Below are 14549 nucleotides of genomic sequence, written 5' to 3' on the forward strand. Positions count from 1 at the left end.
CATGCGTGAAAGCAGAGGATAGAGTCAACTAGAACAGTTTTGGAAGAGAAAGGGAACATTATTGTAACAGAGATCAGGAGCTCTGGTTAAGGCAAAAGAGAGGACTGGTCGTGCTCCCCTGACTTACAGTGCAGCTTGAGACAGACACCACTTTCTGACACGTTACACACTATGTATTGGTCAGTTGGACAAAGGGAGGTCAATTTTAAGACCTTCCTTTCCCCTACAGGATACTCACATTACTGTTGCATTATATGAAGTCTGATCTATCCAGTATATTATATGAAGTCTGATCCATCCAGTGCCATTGATCTTTTCTGTAAGCAGTTAAGCCTTTGTAGTATTTTATTTCATAGCTACTAGTAAATAATCTTTCTAACAAACTGAAGAGGAAGTCCTGGATAGAGTGCAGTGTCCATGAGGTGCAGGATTGGTTGGGTGGGGAAAGCAAGAATCCCTGTGGGATGGGGCTCGTAGCAGAGGAGAGTCAAGGTTGAATGGACCCAGAGAGGACATTCCCTGCTCCTCTGCAGGAGCAGGGATGGGCTCTGGAGTCCCCTTCAGGGCCTGGCAGTAGCATCCTAGGGCTACTGTGTAGCCCTCTCAGCCCTGCGCTTACCTGCTCTGCTTCTGAAGATTAAGTAGGAGCCCATCCCAGTGCAGTTCTTCTCGCTCTTACCCAGGACATCTCATCAGCTAACACATAGTAGTAGCTTTTTTGAAAGAKTCTCCAGCCCATTGGGCAGCAGGTCCAGCATGTCCTCTGTGTTGGGGGGAACATTTTTGAATAAGGTGTGCTATCTTTCATCTAAGAGATCTCAGAGTGATGTCCCTGGTATTAGGGAGTTTTAACTGCATCTCTAACCTGGACAGAGGCAAGTGCTCTCATTCTCTGCCAGTAAGATTATCCACAGCCTAACAGACCACTGTCGCCAGATCCTCACCTGAAGTGCCTTTTCTTTTTTCTGTCTATTCAGCTATGCCTGCTCAACTTCCAATTGATGAGACACAGCATTTGCCTTACCCTTTTGAGGATACAGGGTAGGAATCAATTTGCTCTTACTCTTTCAGGTATACTTCTGTCAGAGAAGCATTGTCCACATGCTTAACTCTTCACTCATACAGATTAAGAGACAGTTCCTTACAGACACCTGATCTTCCTAGATACCTATCTTCTTGTCAGACAGTCACATGATGGATTAAAAAGCCCACACATGTACTCTCTCAAAACATGAGGCAAACAGGCTGTAAAGTTTATCCAATAAGATTACCAAGCAGATACACCCTTGTTCCTGCTATCCGAAGATGCTTGCTCTTGATCTCAGCCCTCACAGGAACTGTCTTCTTGGGTCAGAAGCTTGCCAGATGGAGTCTCCTACAGTGACAACGCCTTGGTCAAGTCAGTGCTCCAATCCGCCCACAGCAAGCTAGCGTACCATATACATGCTACAAGGTAGACCTGGATAACCTTGTATCTTTGAAGAGCTGTCTTCAGAGTGCAGAATCTCAGATACCTTTCTTGATACCAGACAGGGAAAGTTGAGTCCAGTGCATGGAATGTCTAGCAAAGCTTTGGTTAAACTTCCTGTACTCTCATTTGTTATATCCATTCAAGGGTTACCACTGTATACACTTATAGAAAGAGACACCCTTACCCTGGAGAGTACCAGCAAATCTGCAAAATACTCAGTTCAAGCAGTTTGAGAAACATGGATCTCTCTGTCTCTGTGCCTCCCACCTTCATCTTTGAGGAAACTGCTGGATGATAGCTTTTGGCCATCATATGCTCCATGAACTTTTTCCATTCATTCGTAGTGTCACAATATGAAAGTTGAATTTTGCCCATATGACTAAGAAGCACCGGACAATTTTGTCTAGGTGCTTAAGCAAGTTGGATAGGAAGATCTGTTTGCAGTTTGTTGGATAGGAAGATCTGTTTGCAGTTTGATGGATATACTTATGCTTCTTGGAGCTTAGTATGATCTCTTTACAGGGAAAAGCAAATTGGATATTAGTAGAGTACAGCTTGTCTGACAGACCTTCCATAAGTGTCCACCATAAGATGAGGTGGACCATGCCTAATCATTCCTACAAGCACCTTTTTATCACAGACTGCAAAGGGAGTCTGAACAGCTAGCTCAGATGTACTCACAGTGTAGGAGTCAGCCTCTGTGCAAAATTCACACTGTTTCTGAACACAATACACAAGAGAAAACAGAATTACGAGCTGAGATTTGAGACCTGAACTGCAAGAATGCTAGCAATTGTCATGGCTGTCACTTCATATGTGATTCCAGCCTAGATTTCCAACCAATCTAAAATATGTAGCTACATCCTCTCACCACTCCTAGTCCTGTCCCTCTCACTGATCATGATGCTTATGTGAATTTTTAGAGAGTCAGCTCAAGGAACGCAGCTGGCTTGAACGAACTCTTACAGAAAGGGTAAAGATTTCAGCTAGATCAATGAGGTAAACAGCTGAGGGGTTTGTGAGTGCCAGAGAGAGGGAAAGAGTGGGAAAGGGTGATCAAAGGCAGGCCTAGAGCAACCCACCTTCTTCTGCCAGGCCAGGACATGTTTCCACAGCAGCTTAAGTCACACTGTACACACAGGATTTTCTTTTCCTCAATTTTTCAGCTTCCTCCTTTGAAACAATCCAAGGCTGGCTGATAATCACATTCCCAACCTCAAAGGCTGACACCAGAGTAAATTCTTGTRGGGCTCTTAGCACCACTAATGAAGTTTTTAGCATCACTCACTCTTACCTACAGGTTTGTTAGGTGCCACTCTGTAGCATTCTGGAGCAGGGTCTTGTATTGGTCATAGCTTTGATGATACAAAATAACTGGGAAGAAGGGAAAGAAAAGATGCTACTGTAATCCTTTCTTCCTTATTCATGGTCCTCCTGAACTGTCCACTCTCTCCTGGCTGAGAGCCCCCCTCCGCCAGAGACTTGCCATTATCTTCACAAGTTCTGAAAACTATATCCAACATACATAAAGAAGAGAATCAGCAGGCAGTTTATTATTTTTTTTAATTATTGGTTACTTCCTCCCTTGGGCAGGCGTTAATCAAATGAGCTCCTCTCACCTCTGCTGGCTCAGAGACTCATTTTGCTAGTTGACAAAACCCAACCAAGACATCCAGGCAGTGAGGGGAAGGATTTGCTAGATTGTTTTCAGTAGGTTCAAGGAGAGAGGTTCCAGGTCTGCTGGTAACCTTTTCCAAGGAGTAGAGAGTCTCCTGGGCACTGTAACCAGGTCAGACCTGGAGCTTTTATCAGAATAAAAGCAGCTTATTGATATGTTAATAACATGTCATTAACTGGCAAAGAGTTACCTATATATTCAGGATCACTGTCATCAATAGAATGGAAAACCCACAAAACTAGACACAACATACTAATAAACACCTACAAATTTCTAAACATGTTTCTATAACTAATCACCAAAATTTCTAATCCCCACACATACATTCATATGGTTAATTGCACAACCCCACCTCCTAGCCCCTCCTCCCCATAGGAAGAGTGAGTTACAAGAACATACCCCTTTTCTCGGAGTGTGTGTTCCTCTAATTATATGCACTTCTTGTTGGAGATACAGGTGCTTTAACTTTGTGTGTACCCATCCTTGCTGTTAGTCCCCTACCCACCACATCCAACAGGGAGGATGTGCTGTCAATTCTAGACAGAGGTTGCAGAGTTACGGGGCAACTTCTGGCACTGTGAAACTAGGTTCTGACTACTGCTTTGTTCTCACTTTGTTTCTCTCAGTTAAAAGCTTTCTTGCTTTTTTATACATTTTTTTCAGACTGACTCTTCTTTGCTTCAGAAATCTTTTGCTGGAAGAAATATAGAGACATTGTCTGAGTGTGCAGGAATGGTGTTAAAAAAAGCTAAAGCTCATCTAGAGTGAAATTTTGTGAAGGATGGGAAGGACAATGAGAAGGGCCTCTGCAGGTATATCAATAGCAAACAGAAGACTAGGAAAAATGGTGACAAAGGACAAGGAAAAGGCCAAGTTAATTCACTGCCTTCTTTGCTTTGGTCTTTACTGGTAAGACCTGCCTTCAGGAATCCCAGGTCCCTGAGACCAATGGAAAAGTGCAAAGCAGGGAACACCTCTCCTCAGCAGAGGAGGATCAGGTTAGGGAACATTTAAACAAACTGGACATACATAAATCCATGGGACCTGATAGCGATGCATGTGTGAGTGCTGAGGGAGCTGGTAGAAGTCATTGTGAGGTTGCTCACCTTTGAAAGGCTGCAGCAATCAGGTGCATTTCCTGAGGGCTGGACAGAAGTAGGTATCACCCCTATCCTCAAAAAGGAGGATCTAGGGGGTTACAGGCTAGTGAGTCTCTCCTCAGTCCCTGGGAAGGTGATGGAGCAAATCCTTCTGGAAGCCTTTTCCAAGCACCAAACCTTCAGGAAAGGCAAGAAGGAGAAGGGAGGGGCTCTGAAGTCCTCTCCAAGTCCTGCCACTGCTGTGGCACAAAGGCTGGGAAGCTGCTGTGTCCCCTCACTCACCCCTGCACTTATGTGCTCTGCTTCTGTATTGCTCATCATCAGGTGGGAGCCCAACCTTATACTGTTCTTGTTTTTATTGCATGAAGAGGACACCTCTTCAGCCAATGTGTAGTATCATCTTTTTTGAAAGTGTCTCAGGCCCATTAGACAGCACTTCCTGCATTGCACTATGCAGGGAAGGAAGGCCACCAAGAAAATTCTTCCAAGAAGACAGAGAGAGGATACGGTCTGTTGTCTGAAGAGTCATGATAGCCTGGAARGCAATTCCAGACAGTTCTCTGGAGGTTATTGTCCACGCAGTGGGTTTTACCACTAACTATATGTCTAAAGAAAGTACCACTGTGATGTTAGGAAAGTGTTGCAATGTATTAGTTAACTTGTTCCTACTAACTACCTTTAAATCTTCTCCAAATGAAAATCAAGTGGAAGATGGGTCAGGGGATTACAGGTCAGGAACAGCAGAGGCTGACAATGGTCATAAGATTGGCAGGTATTTGCTACAGTCCATCTGATCAAGGGAGCAAGCAGATAAAGCCCTCTTAGGAAACAAGAAGAAGCCTCATGATTGCAGCCCCTGATGAAAATATGGGGTACTCGAATCACCCCATCTTCTGCTGGAAGGGAAATATGAAGGGCACAAACAACCCAGGATATTCAGAGACTGTTTTTTTTGACACTGTTGCTTGAGCTAGCTAGTGAGTTGTCCTGCTGGAAGTGCTGCTCACAAATAAGGAAGAGTTGGTTAAGCATGTGAAGACTGACTGCACCCTTGGCAGTAGTGCATGGAGGTTGGTGGAGCTGAAGATCCTGAGAGAAGTGAGGAAGGCAAGAGGTAGAATAAAGCCTATAGACTTCAGGAGAGTAGAGTTGACTTGTTCAGGGAACTGGTAGGCAGGATCACTTGGAAGGTATCCCCAAAAGACAAGAAGAGGATRCAGGAGAGCTGGTGGATCTTTAAGGACAACCTCCTAGAAGTACAAGTATGGTCCATTCTAATGTGCAGGGAAAGGGATAGTCATAGCAGGAGGTCATTTTGTCTGCACAGGGAACTTTTGACTGAGCTCAAACACAAAAGGGAGTGTACAAGAGGTGAAAATGGCAATGGGTTACTGAGGAAGAATTTAGGGATGCCGCCTGAGCATGCAGTGAGAGAATTAGGAAGGCTGCAGCTTGGCTGGAGTTAAAACTGATGCAGGGTATAAAACATAACAGCAGCTGCTGTGTGTATCAGCAAAAGGAAGATCAGATAAAATGTGGGCAACTAATGAATGGGGAGGTGACCTAGAGATAAATGATACAAAAAAAAGAGGGGTGCTCAGTACTTTCTCGGACTTGGCAGTGTGAGGAGAGAGTGCTAAAGAGGAAACATTATTGCCATAATTAACCTGGACATACCCTGGTTCAAGTGACAGGGCATAGTAGATCTGAGGGTGCTGAGGGAAAAGGCCAATATCATTGAAAGGCCACTCTCCAACATCTTTGACAAATTAGAGTGATCAAGGAATGCTTCCCATTTCTGGAAAGGCAAATGTTATGCCCAGCTCAAAATTCAAAGACCCTAATTCAGACCTTAATGAGACAAAGGTGTACTGAACACGCTACAGAAATCATGAAGCTGGTTTAACTTCTCTGATAGTGCTAAACACAAAGAGCCCTTCAATTCCATGGACTGCTGCTGCATATGGACTTCTAGGGCTGATAGTCTCTTGCCCTTCCTCCACAACTAAGACGGTTGTGAAGAAAAAAAATCATAAATAAGAACAGAGGTCTTGTCCATCATATAATTTCAGAGTCTTGGACACAAGGAGAAACACAAAAAATAGMATATGGTGTTAATCATGAGGCTGAGACACGAAATACCTCAAGTGAAAAAGGAGCAGAAGTTGCTGTGATGGCCTTTGAGGCCAGTCATTGGGCCCTGAAAGGCTGGTGTGAGGTTAGGTCAACTCCGACTCTGAAAAAGCAGCAGCACAGCAACCTTTGGCACTATGGTTCACAACAGAGACCATAACAAGTTGGGCTGTACCATGCCCCAGGGACAGATTCTATTTCTCAGGGAAATAAGTGACCAAAGCTCGCTAACATCTCCATGTGCCCAGCTGCTGTCCTTTTGTATTATGAGAGACTCTCTCCAGATAAAACTCCATCAATGAGGACAGCAAATAACTTCACAGAACTCAGTGTAGCCTTGTGGTCCAAAGAGATGAGCAGTCCCTCACAAAGACAGTGGAACTGTGGGAAACTAGAGGGAAAAGGGGACAAAAGAGGCCAGTCATATATAAACAGGCTGCTAGTCASTACACTAGTCTGACCATGCCCTGCACCTGATCACTACGGTTTGTCTTATCTTCTTATTAAACTCTAACTATTTTCCTTGGCGGAGGGAGRGAGTCTCTATCCTGTGTCTGTGTGTGTATATGGAGGTCCAAGTGCCAGCTACTGAAGAAGGAACCATGGGTCACAGGGCCCTGTGAGCCTGACATGCCAGCACCTGGAGAGCCAAGTGCATGCATATTGTATATGGGTGCATATACAGGCATGTGTAATCACTAGCACACATCAGCAACTGGGGAGACCAGGATATCTAAAGACCAGCTACTGAACAGACTGAGCATCTAAGGCTAACCACTGGAGGCACCTGTTTTATATATGTGTAAACATACCTACATATTTTCAACATACATACATATTTTCAGCTAACAGGCTTTCATCAGCCAGGAGGGCAAGAGAATTAGGCTGTTCATGCTGTCTGGGCTTGCATGAGTGTTTTCTGTCTGTGTTGATCTGTGCAGCTGGCTCTGGATGTATGTGTTGAATGTATGTGTGCACATGTGCCTATTGGGAGTACACCATGCTCACTACTGGCTGAATGTGAGGACATGGAGTTGCAGCAACCTTGCCACTGTTGGTTCATGGGGCTTAGCAACTCTTACTTAGCAAATCCACTGCCATTCACAAAACTATTCCCACTGATTGGTTCAGGAAGCCAAATCTTTTGGTTACCTTTTCTCCAGTACAAATTCTCCACTTTCTTTGGGACACAAAGAAAGGATTCACTTTCATAGGACAGAGTAATAACACAGCCAGGATATATACAGTAGCATCCTGCAGGGAGCTGGCACTGTTTAGTCAGGAAAGTTTAGGCAGATGTTTACTGAGGCAAACAGAAGAGTGGGCATCAGGGCCAGAAAATGTAAATGGCTGGAGAAAAGTTAGGATCCACAAAGGTACATGATCTGTAGCAAGACTCAGGAGCAAGTAAAGGCAATTCAATACACAATACATTTCTGGAAAGAACCTTACACAGAGCAACAGCCTTGTTGCTGCCTCTTCCTGCCTCTTCTGCAGCACGCCTAGGCCTGGGCAGGTATGCTGCTATAGGGATTGCTGTGCCTGTGTCTCCCAGGAAGTCTGTTGCATCAGTTGCCATCTGGGATCAGTTTTATGTTGGAAAATAGACTTCCTCCTTGGGGTGGCACTCAAGGTCCTTTTTTTTTTTTTTTTTTTTTTTTAAGACGGCATCTAGGGAGAACTCATCATATTTCATCAACCATATGCATGTCAGACTCCTACCATAACCCTATGTTACTCTTCCAGGCAAGTCTTTCACTCACGGTAACAAATATTCGTAATATCTCCTGGCTCGTTGTTTGTGCCTAGTTTCTTCCCAAGCTTTTGCTATAGCAACCCCACCATATAGCCAGGATGTCTCTGAAAGGTTTTACTTTAGTGGATGGATGCTATTTATATTGYAGTAGTGGTGCAAGGCTCTATTCTGGCACAGCAACCTGTTTTGACCATAGTTATACAAGAGACTTGCAGCTTAGAGAGAGTGAGAAAGAGAGGGCGAGAACAAACAAGGGAGTGTGAGAGGGAGGGAGCATGAGAGGGAGGGGTACAGCTCAGGGCCCTTTTCATTTGTTTAAAATTGTATTTTACATTGTGTAGAGAATCAGCTTTGTTCGGCTAAAGCAATGTAAATAGAGGACATTCTCTGTGTGCCCCAGGTCAAAGCAGACATCTCCTCTCGAGGAAACCAAGGAAGGAGCAGCTCTGAAGATGTCTTTCATTCCTGCATCTTTTTTTTTCTGCAAATCCCAACTTCTTTTCACCCAACTCTTGCCAGATCCAAATGGAGAGGACAAAACCAGAGCCTAGGACCTGCTTTGATGAGCCTGAGGCCTCATGTATCATTCCCAATGGAGGCAATGACATTTAAAGGAAGGTATTTGTACTGTTCATGTACAGCCCACTCCCTTCACCTGCCATGCTTCCCTGGATCTTCTAGCGCCAAACCCGTACTCACCACTATGAGACAACATGGGCAACCTCTGAGACAGCTCAGGCAAAGCCATCCCAACAACATTTTTTTCCATTTCAGGTTTTATAGTACTTTTAGAAAGACATGGGTACTGGTGAGTATTGGCAAGTGCTGGATGCATGGCAGTTAYGACTTCCACTCATGTCTTCCCATCAAGGAGAGTGGACACGCAGGTTCCAGCCCTTCCTTTACCCCTCCCAACATACTCCTATATTGTTTCCAGCTCACTGCTAGCCTCTCAGTTTTACTCAGCATGAGATTCCCTCCTTCAAATGGTTATTGCTGCAGCTTCACAAATTCGAGGAGAACGGATGTCACATCGCAAATCATTCCAGTTCCAATGTTTTTTTTCCTTCCAGTGGATTACAACACACTTCTCCTCCTCCACATTGCTTGGTTCTCCAATCCTCCAGAACCTGAAACAGAGACAAATAGACTGGTTGCTTTCCAGTGTAGCCTGTAGAGCACTACACTGTATTGCAGGGAAAGGCCACAACAGGATACTATGCTTGGAGGGGAGAGAGAAAAATTATAGATACTGGTTCACTGGCAGAAGAGGCATCCTTCCTCCCACTCTGCTAATCCCACTGGCATCAACCTTTGTGTGGAAATCTACCTTCTTTCTACAGCCTGAACAATAGGGCCATGTTCATTCCTGGGGAGGGGAACCAATTACCACAGCTTACCCCAAGCACTTCACACCCCACAGAGGGTTGTGTCTCCCTCCAAAAGAGGGAAGGGGAAGAAGTTCCAGAAGAACAAATCACAGTAGCAGCCCCACAGATCCCTCCCAGCATCCCATCTTTTCCACAGCATTGGCCCTGCACACGCATATATGTGCATATATGCATGCTGTGGGAATTATGGAGATCAGGCAAGACTGTTGAGCTCTGAAAGGTCCTTTCTGCTGGGGAGTGGCAACTATACTTAATTCTGTGCCTACAGCATTGATAGCCAAGCCACAAGTAGTCATTCAACAACCATGAACCAGTAGGGATAGGCCTGTCTATACCTGGTGTTCTATGCTGCCCTCCCCTGCCCCATCAGAACATTGTCATCTCACAGAGACACACAACAGCAAGCACCCTCTCATCTCTCTTWATCTCTTGTGCTGCCAGGGGCTGCACTAAATGTTCTCTGTTCTGAAATACTTACACTGCTGTCACATTAAAGGGAGTCTTGTCCACCCAGTGCCACTGGCCCACATTCTGTGCACTCAGACCAATGTAGTAATTGTCTTTTCTCATATATCGAATCTCTTCTTTTAACCATGCAGAGAGGAAAACCTGGAAATCAGGCAGAACGTAATATCCATGAGGTGCAGGGCTGAGCAGAGCAGGGAGGCAGTAGACCCTGTGGAGTGAGGTTGGGAGCAGAGGGGAACCAGTGTTGAATGGACCTAGAGAAGACATTTCCCACTCCACTGCAAGGGCAAGGAAGGGCTCTCAAATCCTCTGCAGGGTCTGGCACTTACATCCCAGGGCTTTGTCACCTCTCCAGCCCTGCACTTACCTGCTCGTCTTCTGTATCGATCACCACCAGGTGGGAGCCCATCCCAGTGCAGTTTTTCTTGCTGTCATTCCAGGTCATAGAATCTGTTGATGTGTAATAGCAGCTTTTTTGAAAGAATCTCCAGCCCATTGGGCAGCACATCCAGCCTCGTCCTGTATGGGGAGAGGCCACAGAGGGTGGATGAGATATGGTGGTCACTGCAAGGATCCCTGTTCTCCACAGACAATACTCAATCATCCTCCCTAGGTCATATTTTTCCTCATCTGAAGTGCTTGACCAAACAAGGATAATTCACATATTTCTTGCAATTGGTGTTGAGTATGATCTGTGAGTTGTGCATACACAAGTCCATGACAAGCCTTTTAACTTGTTCGCAGGTCTTGCCATAACAGAGCCCAAGCTATTCAGCTGATCTAGTTTGACTGCTTCTCTTTGTGCAGTCATTCTAAAGCTTTTAGTCACAAGGAACGAGGAATTTTGCTTTTTTCATGACTTGAGTTGCACTTTTAATCTTGCTCCGTTTTTAACCTTTCTTCTATCACTGTATTCTATCCCCTTTGTTCTATCAGTGTTCACATCCACCCTGCCCTCTTTTAACTTCACCTTATGCTCCCTTTAACCATTTAGCAGAAATTCCTTTTTCTCTTCTCATGTCTCCTCYGGAGTGTCCCTCTCTTGCCCCTGCTGCTGCTTGCTGTCAGAGCAGACCCCGACTTTCATCATCCAAGTCCCAAAGATCTTCTGCACCCTTGCCAGAACTACTGACCTTTGCTTGGTGGCATCACTGAGACGCAGAGCCACTCTGTAGCGTTCTGTGGCAAGGTCTTCAGCTCTTCTTGGTTATGGGAGAAGTGACTGACTGGAAAAAAGAGAGGAAAAAGGCAAGGTTACCACTTTTTCCCTTCTCCTCTCACATCATCACTGCCTTCATTATTTTGTCTCTCCCCATTAAGAACTCTCAAYATCACCTCTCCTCTGACTGCCTCTTAATTTCACAAGCAGTAACTGCTGTCCTCTCAGGGAAGGGAACAGGTATTTCTGCTCCCCAGCATCCCACAGCTGCCTGCAAGGACTCCTCCACCCACTGACTCACAAGATCTAGCCAGGATGACCTAGTCAACAAAGCTAGAGAAGCATATGACCTACTTGAGCAGTCTCAGGTGGGTATAGCCAGGACAAGGTCTGTTAACATGTCACTACTCTGCTGAAAAGATCTCTCCCCTCTTCTGGGTAACCAGCCTGCACATAACTCACCAAAGAGAGTAATGATGAGAGTGATGCACACCAACAGGAGCAGCAGTGAGATCAACCATGGGAGCCATGGTGGGTATTTCTGGGTATGATGATCACAGTCCTTCTTCTTTGGAGGTGCTAAAAGTAAAGGAGCCCACCAAACACAACAACATAGTAAACTCTGCTTCARTCAGCCCACATACCAAGAATATATGACTCAAGGGAGACCTGCCTAAGAAACATAGTTTCTGTCTTGACGTAGAAGTTACACAGCTTGGGAATGGAGCAGACTGGAATAGAGTAGGGCTCTCTGGTCTCTCAAGAAAACTAGATTCAGAGGCAGTGTCCACAGCTCCAGCCCTTTTGGTGAGCCAGCAACGTCAATTGTTGCTGCTTGAGAGTGAGACCTTCACATGGCCTTAAAGACTTGCCATAGTGAAACTAAGCAGTGTTAGGCTAGAGGCTAGAGGTGTGGGAGAACAAAGGGCTGTGTCCAGTAGCCTAGCTAAAGGATCACATTCAGATTTAGTCTTGTCAGAGCCTGGCTTTTGTCCAGAAGGACGCTGCCCATACCAAGGAGGTTTCAGAGCAAGGAGGAGAATGGGTCAGAAGGAAAGAGAAGTAAACACTTACTAGGAAGTTGTTTTAAGTAGTGGCAGGGACACAAGCTGGGGCAAACTGGAGATGGAAAGAGACAACAGCACTCACTGCAGGACAGGAGTAAAGAAATTTCAAGAGAGACTGATATTTATGTGAAGCTTGGAGACACCTCATTCATTATTCAGTTTGAAGCTCACAAGTCAGCCAGCAGCCATGTGTGCCTGCCAGTCATGCCTAGTGAGTTTCAAGACTTCCAGAAACTTACAGTTTGAGAAAATGTCATGACTACTTCCGAAAGTAGCACACATCCAAACTCATTGATGAACTTGGCATCAACAAACACAGCTGTATCAGGTATCTTTAGAAGAGGTCCTGAGGAACACTGAATTACCATCACTCCCAGTTCACTGTATAGAAATGCTAGTTGTAACAGTGCACCAGCTGATCTCAAGTTCTGAGCTGATCTGAGTTCATCAAAATCTCACTGACAGCCAGATAGTCATGTGTACACTCATGCTGTATTTCCATGACTCACATCTCAGAGCAGGCAAGGAAGAATCAAAGCTGATGCCTGCATTGTGTAGGAACTGTGAAACTGAGGTAAAGTTCTAACTTAGTAAATCCTTTGCAGCAATAAAGATATACGAGTATGTGCATATATATACACTTTCAGTCCTCTGGGACCTGCACAGGAGCAGGGTGGAAGCACTGATGCACATATGGAACATCTCCACAGCATTTTGTGGCATAATGACTACAGTATGTACACTGATCAGAACAGGACATAAATTTTCACAAAGCTTACAAAAAGCACCAATTTGTAACCATGATTTTTAATAGAAATAAGACTTTTTTTGGTGTGTTAATTATTTTTCAGGAGCAATAGGCATCAATCACAAAAGCCAATCTTCTTCCAAGTCTCAGATAATTCCTCTGATGTATATTTCAGGGTGTTTTGTTCAAGCCCTTCCCTCCTTTTGATTTTTGGGTCTCTATTCTGCAAGGATAATTTCACTACCAAACAAAAGACCACAAAGCTCTACATTTCTGCATCTACTGTCATCTCTCAGTACGGTGCAGATGCCTACTCTACTATAAGGAGACATATTGGTTCCCCATTCCTGTATCTTCCAAAGGCAGCAATCTGTAGCTTCACTCTTTGAGGTCAAAGGAATACCAGGTAGAGACTGAGCTTATTTCCTGCCATTTGCTGCCCTGGGAGTCCTTCTGCCTTTGTGACAGCTCAGATAACTTATAATAAACCACAGCCTCTAACATTAGTATTTGGTACTTGTCAAAAAATGCCATTTTCACCCAAGATAAGACTAGATAACATGCAAAGAGGCAGCTACTACCTCTATCATACCAGTGCTAAGTGCTACTACTCTACAGCACGCATCTTGTGCCCTCTACCTTTCACCAGTGCTCGTAAGACAACCAGGGGGACTAGCGGAGCCAAAATACTTTTCTTCCTAAATCTTATCTGACACCTACTGCTTGTCTTCCCACTAGCCATTCTTGTTCATGTCTCAACTCCCTACCACTTAAAGATTCCCATTTCTCCTCTTGCAAGTGTTCCTTGACCCTCCCCACTTGAAAACTCCTCTAGTCTTTTGGTCAGGTAGTAGTAGTAAACTCCTCTACATCAACATTTTGTCAAGACCAGGCAGGACTACAGTCCAGGAAGCAAAAGTCTCCATCCCTTGTTCTTCAATACCTTCTCTGCTGAGTTTCTTTTCCCTTAACAACTATCCATTCCTTACCTTTGACCTCTGCAGACAGTGATGCATTCCTGAACTTCACCTCAGCGTAGGTGATTTCTGCTGCCATTCAGTCACAAGGTTAATGATCCTTGTTCTTAGGTTTATTACATAAAAGCTTGGACTTCCAGGTCCCTGGTTTCAGAAAAAGACACCAGAGAGTCACAAAACCTTTCCCAGCTGCTCTTTCATCCTTCACCTGTGAAAAAAAGGCTATGCTGAATGCTGGAATTGCTATAGATAATCCAAGAATTGCTGGTAGCTCAGAAACACTCTGAACAGATCTTGGGTTTCTTAGCCCAGGAAATCAGCCCCAGGACTATGGAAACTTCTGAGAGAGAAAAGAAAAACGAGAACTCAGCAACTGAAAAGGAAGTTGCATTCCTCCTCCCCCCTCCTTCAGTTTCTAGCTGATAGGTTTCTTTTTTGAGATATCTTGTCTCTCTATTTTTCACTTTTTTTCGTTAATATCTCTCCTTTACTTATCTTCATGTCTTTCTTTCTTTGTTACCATTGCTTTTAGATTTGCAGCTGCTAGGGGTCTTAACCCACCCTGACATTCTGCACAGCTTAATACAAGATACATTCTGCC

At 44.6% G+C, this 14549-nt stretch overlaps 1 protein-coding gene across 1 annotated transcript; it reads right to left on the reverse strand.

Moving 5' to 3' along the window:
* Window positions 1-8115: 8115 nt before the first annotated feature.
* LOC146599298 (C-type lectin domain family 4 member D-like) lies at window positions 8116-14259 on the reverse strand. The gene is made up of 6 exons (XM_085298797.1): window positions 13961-14259; window positions 11619-11735; window positions 11131-11223; window positions 10365-10516; window positions 10008-10138; window positions 8116-9268 (listed from the first exon to the last, which is right to left on the reverse strand). The coding sequence occupies exons 1-6, from the start codon at window positions 14025-14027 to the stop codon at window positions 9121-9123; spliced, it is 708 nt and encodes a 235-aa protein (XP_085154923.1). The 5' UTR covers window positions 14028-14259; the 3' UTR covers window positions 8116-9120.
* Window positions 14260-14549: the final 290 nt, after the last annotated feature.

This window comes from Rhea americana, unplaced genomic scaffold (assembly GCF_003343005.1).
Source record: "Rhea americana isolate MKP2758 unplaced genomic scaffold, rheAme1 scaffold_142, whole genome shotgun sequence".
Classification (NCBI taxonomy): domain Eukaryota; kingdom Metazoa; phylum Chordata; class Aves; order Rheiformes; family Rheidae; genus Rhea; species Rhea americana.

Excerpts from the sequence above, each read along its gene's own strand:
- LOC146599298 (XM_085298797.1), bottom strand. The coding sequence starts at position 14,027 with ATGGCAGCAGAAATCACCTACGCTGAGGTGAAGTTCAGGAATGCATCA. Across the intron at positions 10,517-11,130 it reads AGTGATGCCACCAAGCAAAG|GACGAGGCTGGATGTGCTGC; the intron begins GTCAGTAGTTCT and ends CTCCCCATACAG. Across the intron at positions 9,269-10,007 it reads CCCTTTAATGTGACAGCAGT|GTTCTGGAGGATTGGAGAAC; the intron begins GTAAGTATTTCA and ends TCTCTGTTTCAG.